The sequence below is a fragment of the Miscanthus floridulus genome, chromosome 3, assembly GCF_019320115.1.
Source record: "Miscanthus floridulus cultivar M001 chromosome 3, ASM1932011v1, whole genome shotgun sequence".
NCBI lineage: Eukaryota > Viridiplantae > Streptophyta > Magnoliopsida > Poales > Poaceae > Miscanthus > Miscanthus floridulus.
The window spans coordinates 55858196-55867185 of record NC_089582.1 but is presented as its reverse complement, the minus strand read 5'-3'; the positions used below and the strand labels follow the sequence as shown (position 1 = coordinate 55867185).

Sequence of the window (8990 nt, the reverse complement as noted above, 5' to 3'; positions counted from 1 at the left end):
CGAACGAATATTGTAAACTTGCACACTCATGAATAACGGCAGGCAGGGAGGCAGGCAGGCGCGGTGCCGGGAAGGCACGGCGGGCGCCAAGGCATGTCGAGCATGTGGCTGGACGCGGCGGGCATGGCAGGCAGGCGGGACTGGGCCGCAGACCTTTTATTCGGCTTTGACGCACCACCGATCAGGGCACGTCACTGCCGCGCCAAAATCGGTGGCACGGCAGAGCCTGCCACGTCACCAGTCAACAGCCCCGGTCTTCGCCACGTCATCCTCTCGCCGCGCCACCATGCATGGCGCGGCACAGGCATCGCCACGCCATGGCAATAGGCGTGGCCAAAAGTGTTAATTAAAAAAAAACAGTGTTAGATTTAAAATTAGTTTAAAAAAGTGTTAAAAATAATAATAAAAAATCTTCAAACCCAAACTCTTAGTCGAGTCTTAAGATCCCATCCCATTTCCGGAGCAGTCGCCGCGCAAGCCCTAGCAGATCCGCCGGCGAGCGCGGGGCGCGGTGGGCAATGGGCATCGTCTCGGCAGCGGCGGACGCGCTTGTCGCGGTTTTCTCCCTGACCATCGCCGTCGCAGCGCCGCTGATCGACGCGCAGTCCGTCCTCCCGCACACCCTCTACCCGGCGCCGCTCCTGGAGCTCAAGCGCTGGTACGCCGCCAAGTTCGGCGACTACCTCGTGGCCCAGCCCCCCGGCTTCTTCCGCGGCCTCATCTGCCTCGAGCTCGCCTTCCAGTGGCCGCTCGCCGTCGCCACGCTCTACGGCATCCTCACCCGCCGACGCTGGGCCGCCACCACCTCCCTCATGGCCGGCGTCGCCACCCTCACCTCCATGGTAAAGTCGTCTTTCCCCTCTCCCTTGTAGAGCTGTAGTGGAGCCACAAGTGTAATTCATGCATGTCTGGAATTTCGTGAAAGAAGGGCGGGCCTGGTGCAAGCGGCAGAGTCTTACCGCCTGTGACCGGAAGGTCATGGGTTCGAGTCGCGGTCTCCTCGCATTGCACAGGCGAGGGTAAGGCTTGCCACTAACACCCTTTCCCAGACCCCGCACAGAGCGGGAGCTCTCTGCACTGGGTACGCCATGGAATTTCGTGAAACTGGTGTCTCACCGCTGCAGCTCTGCCCCAGATCCAAAAGACTACCATGGTTGATCCGCAAATGCACACTTAAAGTCAGTTCAGGTTGATGTGGAATCCAAACATAGTTTCTCGTGCGCTGATTGAATATGATTGGCCGGTTGTTCAAATGAAATAGTGCTGGAAAAGGTTTTGTAGACTTCCATAATTGTTTTGGCATACCAATTGCATTTCCTGTTGTTGGTGATTCCCAGAATGTCAAGCTATTGCCAACATTTTAAATTTTGTTCTCTGAACCATGGTTCCTTTGAGCTCAAATGCGCTATGGATATGTGACGTTTATATTCAGGTTAAATCTCAACTGCAATGTCTCAGATTAAAAGATAAAAAAGGGCGTACCCAGTGCAGAGAGCTCCCGCTCTGTGCGGGGTCTGGGGAAGAGTGTCAGTGGCAAGCCTTACGCTCGCCTGTGCAATGCGAGGAGACTGCGACTCGAACCCGGGACCTTCCGGTCTCAGATTAAAAGATAGGAGGAACAAAAATTATTTCACATCACAATATCAGATACCAAAACATTGCAAATATTAATTATTGACTCCCTGGAGGAATGACTACCTGTTATGCTAGATGTGAGCACATTTTTTTCCCTTTGCAGTAACAATGTGATCTTGTCATCGTATATCCTCCATTTAATTTTAAAATCCACTTTAATTGTTGCAGTCTGCAGTTCTTGGTGAGATGTTGGGTTCAGGCAAAGCAACACCAAAGTTGCTTCAGATGTATGTTCCTTTTGCTGTTTTTGCTGTCATTGCCATTCTCCGTGGACTTTGCTCATGCTCTGGACGCACTACTGCTGGTTCATCACTTGGGCCTTCTGCCCGGAAGAAGAGGGTCTAGATCAGGTTTGTCCTCCCCACATTTCAGCAACTGTTTAGTATTCTATTCCCACATATGTTTGGAAAAACTAGATGATATTAGTTCAAAATTGGTCCAGGAAGCGTTGTTTGCTTATTCATCGCTAGCCCTTGTTTTGCTTTTTTAACCCTGTCCTGCAAAATAAGGTATAGTGTTTATCTATTTGACAGATTAATTCAACTGTTTATTTAGGGATTGATGAGTTCTTGCATATGTTTGACACCATGTTTCATTGTCTGTTTGTTTCTGAAAACCTATCCTAACCAATTTTAGACCAAGTGGATAGGTTGATCCCTCCTATAACACTGGACCTGCGAGGGCATGACCACCCCTAGGCATTGCATTAAGAAGAAGACCTTCTCGCGTAGCGGCGTAGGCCCAGAAAACCCCCGAACCCCTGCCCCACCCTTACACAGCGGCACCGTCGCCCTGTGAGAACGGGCCGGTCCTTAGACCTGTGCTTTGGCGTGGGACATACGAGGGGATTTTTTTAACCCTAGCCTGAAATTCGCTCTCACGGGGAGTCGAACCCAGGACCTGAGGAGTGCCGCCGGGACGCTGTAACCAGTTGGACTAGAGGCCCTTTGGCCCCTCCTATAACACCACTCTGTACTGTTGGCCTATCCACATTTTCCATGCTGACAAGTGACAGTTAGGACACTGCTCATCAGTAGCATGTTTGTTTTGGGTTTTATGAGACCATATAACATTGTGTTACCGGCTGCAAATCTACAAAACCTGGCCACCTGGGTTATATATGTCACAAGCCATAAAATCTGGCATTTTTTAAGCAGCAACAATAAGCTGTAGATTTCTCTCAAATGTAATCTTATTATTCATACTATGTCAAAGCACTCTAATTGTCACTGGGCTACTGTACAGTTCAGTTTCATAGATGTCGTGTCTATGAATTTACAGCTACAAGCCTACAACAGAAAGACTATACCTGAACCTAGAGAGGAAGACAAAGGATTGTAGTGCTATGTCTTGTTGACTACCATATAAATAGATCCACAGAGTTACTAAAATGAAATGTTTGGTTATATATACCACTAGTACTCTGCAAAACTGCTGATACTAAATATGCTCAAAATATGTGAGTTATGTCCAGTTTAAACCTCAACTGCAGTGTCATAGGCAAAAGAACACATAGGCTTCTCTCTACACTATATAATCAAATCACTGCAATATGGAATATCCATTACTTTTGATGCTATCATGTTCTTGTATTGTTTTTCCTCGATTTGTTCTTTTAAAAGTTTGCCCTTATCATTGCAGGGACACTTGGAGAATTTTTTGGTTTCAGACAGAGCGGCGCCAAGATTTTGTCAGGATCAGGTTCCTATCCCCGGTATTTAGCATATATTAGTGGCAATTTCTCTAGGATGTGTTCATTTCCCTGAAATGTGATATTTATCTTGCCTTTATTTTCGTTTCCCCCTTCAATTATGTCTTGCTAACTAAGACATTGTTTTGTTTACTTGACGAGCTGATTCAACTCTGGCATTGTTTCATAAATCCTTGTTCTTTGTGGTCCTTATTGCAGAAAATTCTAGGTTTTATGGCATTGGCAAATCTTTTTTTAGACAAAGGAAGCTTTATTTCGACATGAAATACAATCGTGTGTCTGCTTCCATAGCCGTGCTAACCAACCCAATCCTTGATGCACTCCAAAGCCGTGCTTCATTTTTCATGTCGTATTTCAAGGATTTACTTTTAGGCATACTGGTCGAGATAAGCACTACAGCAGAGGAAAATGTCGATCCATGACTCCATTGATGTTGTGCATATCATGAGTGGACCCTGAGTCCGTGACTGCTGAATTCAATAGTGATTTCTTCCGCGACCTGCTGAAACCTGAACCGGATAGGCATCCTGTAAGTGGAGGATATTGGCCGTCGAAAGAGATTTGGATGCATTAATTGTCTATTCTAGAACTAGTTCTATAACAGGCCCTATATTGCTTGTTTGACTAACCAAAAACTAGTGGCCGATTATTTATGGTTTTGCGTGATAATTAGGTAACCGTGACTGGGATATGAATATATCATCACATTTCGTACCTGTACCTGATGCATGTTCATCACAGAAACTAGATCCAATCCTCTGTTCCATACCCATCGTTCAGCCTAGTTTATTTATTTTAATTAGGGGAAGATTATATACAATTGGGTGTTTCCTTTTCGTACGACGCTCAATATATTTCTTTTCACCCTCTCCTTTAATACTTGAGGTTTCGACCCATCTCTCTCCGTATATAGGGGCGGATCCGATTCCAAATCCCCATCCTAACCTTCTCCACCTCCAACGACCCCTTGTAAGAGAACGCAGCAGGAACGCACATGCATTGTATAAGTTGATGTAACTCACAACTTTATTTTTATTTTATTCTATGTATAAATTAAGGAATTGTGAGTTATTACGAGACAACTTGAAAGACAATCATTGTTCATGTTATCTATTATATCATCTTATATAAGATTGCCTATGAGACCACCAATAGATTTACTCTCAGCACACCCATCATTAGTAGAGGTAGGACCACACTCTTGGCTATTTCGGAGTGGGTTCTTAAGGACCTGTTTAGGATTGCTCAATTCCACTTTTTTTTTACTCTGCTTCATGTTTTTTTTTTGTTAAATGGGTGTAGCTCCACAAATTTTGTTTCAGCAAAAAAAAAACATTGGGTTGAGAGAGCACCTAAAAGGATGCTCCAGAAACTTCAGCTTTTTTAGAGCTGCACCATGGTGTAGTTTCTGGAGTAGAATTGGTAGAGCAATCACAAACAGACCCTTAGAGTTGTACCAGACAATCAAAATATAATTAGATTATACTCCTGCCGTCCTATAAAAATATCATTCTAATTTTTTGAGAAGTCAAACATTGTTAATTTTGACCAGATATATATAAAAATATTAATATTTATGATATATAATTAGTATCATTAGATAGATCGTTAAATATATTTTCATAGTAAACTTAATTAGAGATTCAAATATTGTTAATATTTTCCATAAACTTAGTCAAACTAAAGAAAAGTTTGACCACTACGAATCTCATAGCGACATTTTTTATGGGACGACAAAGTGAGTAGTGATGAGCTGATAAGAGTCATTTTTCATTTACACTATGAGTTAAAAGCTAAAAGAATTACTTTTTCATTCAATCACCATAAGAATTATTTCTCCCCTGCTCTTCGTCATACCATTCTCTATAATCACTTAACAAAAGAAAAAAAGAGAGTAAAGTTTAAGAATCAGAAAATAGAGCACTACTAAATTGGTCCTAGTTACCTAGCATAAACGAAACCTGCTTGGCTTTCGTTACCTAATAAACGAAACCTTGCTTTTAACCACTGTCCCTTAAGTCAAATCCGTCTTTCGCAAAAATAACTTTCGTGCTACTAGGACCAGAGATTATAATGTTTACCTCTCACTCAGGTCAAGTCCTTGTCCATATAGAGGGCGTGACTGAAATATCTTGTCTATGTAACATAGAGGGCGTGCAAGCACACCAAGTAGTTAATGCGAGATACACACTGTATATCCTCACTATTCTGAGGGAAGTGGAGTATTAGTTAGGAACATCTTGAATTGATTCTAAAACTATTTGCTGTGAGCTACAGAGGGTGTGCGTGGTTATAAAATAAATAAAAGAGAAGGGATGAATCCAATCCACTTTTCTAGATAGGATGTCTTCTGTGTTTAGTTTGGGGATAGAGTTGTTCATGCTCTGTGTTTGGTCGAAGGAATGCGGATAAAGATGATATATTATCGTTTCCGATCCATTAGACATGTATTAAGTGGGACCGACACGTCATTCTTTCTCGCCTTCTTTTTTCTTCTCTCGCACAACAACCCAACTGTAGCAGCTCCGCCTGCAGCCCCAGGCTCTAGCCTCGACTGCTTGTTTGTCGGTGCCTTGACCCTAGTCCACAACGCCGTCACCCCATCCACTGTTGTACCTCGCCCTAGCACCAGCCGCCCTGCCCGCCCCGCCCACAGGGCCGAGCGAGGCTGCCCACACGTGCTAGGGTCGTCCAGGAAGAGGCCTAGCCCGCGTCGTGATCGAGCTCGCCCGTTCTCGCTAGTGTGGCCTTCCCCGGACCATGTTGGGACAGATCACTCTCGCCCTCCCCACACACCTCCCCTCTGAGGCTGGGCGAACCGGGCAGAGCATGGCCGCCAAGAGGGACGTGTAGTCGTGGGCAACATAAGAGGAGAGGAAGAAAAGCACAAGACAAGCAACGGAAGAGAATGGTGTCGGTAGGGGACAACTCATACCTCAAATTTTGAGAGATGCCTATGGACAGTATCTTAGGAGAATATTCTTTACTAGGGACAGCTCCATCGCACTTCCCCGTACCAAACACCGGACAGACTTTGTCTCACCCTTCCCTCTAACCAACCATGCCCTAGATAATTTCCTTGTGGTTAAAACTTGGTCACCATTCCTAGCAAACCTGTTCGGTCTCCCTCCTCTCTTCTAACCGGCGATCTTGCCAGTGGACAGAGGAGCGGGGACCCGGTCCTTTTTCCTTCATAGTTTTAGATTAGATTTGTGGATCCTTATGGATGTAGAGTTTGGTTCTAATGTGTCATCGATGAGGTGGTGACGACGATGGTACTTTGGAATAAGGTCTCTCTGGTCTCTCTCTACCTCGACGATGTTCGATCTGGTGTCGGCGAAGGACCAATAAGAGTTTGGTCTGTTAGATCTGTTGATCTTCATATCTTGGCAGTTGGTGTGCTTATCAGAAGGAGTTGGTTGGCTTTTCGGTGAGGCAATCTCGACCTCTCTTCGTCTGTTCTACCGTGAGGTTCGGAATCTTCAACACCCTGTTTTGATGGTGAATGATTGTAAACCTATGTTCCTTGCCAATATTGTTTCAGTGAATTTTATATATCGTTGTCAACAATGAGTGGTTTTTGTGGTCGTCAGAGTCATGTTTCGCAAGGGTGTTTACATGTGCCCTTTTTCTTTACTGTCTTTGTGGTGCGATCTTCAAGCTTCGGCAAGCAGTATACGTTCGAAAGAAGATAACCAATTAGGTTTTTGATATACTCTTATATTTTAGAGGTCGTTTTGTGTGCCATTTTATCTATCGTTTGTACAAGGCTTTGTTTTCCTTGAAACATATCAGACTCGACACTCTTTTGAGTGTTTTTATCAAACAGAAAACTTGGTTACCATTACCCGCGAGCTACAGAACCACATATGTAACGGTGAATTGCAGTGGTACGTTTCTGGATAGATCGCCAACGAATTGAGCGGATGGGAAGGTACCAATGCTAATTCAGGATATCATCCTTTTTTTTTTTTGCGCATATTCAGGATATCAGCCTAGCACCTCTGATCGGCTGTGAGAATTGTTTTTTTTTTGTACGATCATGGATTGGATTTACGGCACCTGTCTATCTATATGTAGGCATTCACTCATGGAACCGCTTCATTATAGTTTTATATAAGGGGAGCAATTGGAAAGAATTTTTTTTTCATCTCAGGTCTAACTATGACGCATGGACAGTCATTTACGATTTTTTTTCTGCTACGACAGCCCAACTACGACGATTAATTGTGTCTTCAATGATCTGGCAAGCTGGAGCCAGAAGAGGCAGAGCTGTGAGACACTGAGACGAGGTACGAGTAGGGATTTTTATAAGCACTGCACTATCTTTCTTTAGGCCTTATTTAAATACAGGATGTAAAGTTTTAGGACGTCACCTCAGGTGTTATATGGAGATGTCGTATGAGGTGTTCGAATACTAATAAAAAAATAAGTTACAGAATCCGTCAGTAAACCGTGAGACAAATTTATTCAGTGTAATTAATACGTCATTAGCAAATATGTTACTGTAGCACCACATTGTTAGATCATGGACTGAGACGAGGGCCTTGTTTAGATTGTAAATTTTTGCAATCTTGACACTGTAGCACATTTCGTTTGTATTTGACAAACTTTGTCTAATCATGGACTAACTAGGCTCAAAAGATTCGTCTCGTGATTTACAATAAAACTGTGCAATTAGTTATTTTTTTACCTACATTTAATGTTCCATGCATACATACAAAAATTGATGTGATGAAGAGAGAGTGACAAAACTTGGAATTTGGAGGTGATCTAAACAAGGCCGAGGCAGGAGCAGAGATTTTAATAAGCACTGCACTATTTTTTTAGGCCTTGTTTAAATACAGGAGGTAAAGATTTAGGATGTTACATCATGTGTTATACGGAGATGTCACATGAAGTGTTCGAATACTAATAAAAAAATAAAATACAGAATCCGTCAGTAAACCGTGAGACGAATTTATTAAGCCTAATTAATACGTCATTAGCACATGTGTTACTGTAGCACTACATTGTTAAATCATGGACTACTTAGGTTTAAAAGATTCATCTCGCAAAGTAGTCATAATCTGTGCAATTAGTTATTTTTAGTCTATATTTAATACTTCATACATATGTTTAAACATTCCATGAAATAGGATGTAAACTTTGGAGGGAGGAACTAAACAATGTCTTAGCTTTTGTAACTTTTATAGTTGGTCATGTGTATCCTATATACTCATTCCAAATTCCAAGTCGTTCGAGTTTTCTTGTAAGTACATACTTCTTCCATACAAATTGTAAGTCGCTCGGGCTTTTCTAGGTACTTACTCTTATGATTTGAAATCGAGGAAGTAGCTTTTGTTACGGATCTAGATATATATTATATCTAGATATATGGTAAAAACTATATTAAAAAAAATAAGAAGGACTATAATTTGGAACGTAGGAGTAGTATATATACATGTCGTCCAGACGCATAAATATAATTCTGAAGAAATCTGGAAGAATTTGGAAGAATTTGTGAGAGGAAAACACTGTTCCGGATGAAAAAAGAAGCGAATCAAGCCGGGTTTAAGGGCACGTGCCTGGCTCCGTTCGCGTGCCCTTAAACCCGGCTTAATCTGTTTCTTTTTTTATCTGGAACAGTATTTTTCTCTCATAA

The 8990-nt window shown here is 42.8% G+C and overlaps 1 protein-coding gene across 2 annotated transcripts; it reads left to right on the top strand.

Moving 5' to 3' along the window:
- The first annotated feature begins 438 nt into the window (after positions 1-438).
- Positions 439-3736, top strand: LOC136545771 (uncharacterized). 2 transcript variants are annotated; one of them, XR_010781150.1, is made up of 3 exons: positions 439-842; positions 1433-1712; positions 1804-1938. XR_010781150.1 is itself a non-coding variant. In XM_066537749.1 (3 exons), the coding sequence occupies exons 1-2, from the start codon at positions 519-521 to the stop codon at positions 1978-1980; spliced, it is 501 nt and encodes a 166-aa protein (XP_066393846.1). In that variant the 5' UTR covers positions 439-518; the 3' UTR covers positions 1981-1985; positions 3277-3736. The 2 variants fall into 2 exon arrangements, 1 of the variants encoding a protein (XP_066393846.1); XM_066537749.1 differs by lacking the exon at positions 1433-1712 and adding an exon at positions 3277-3736 and having other exon boundaries at positions 1804-1985.
- The last annotated feature ends 5254 nt before the right edge of the window (positions 3737-8990 follow it).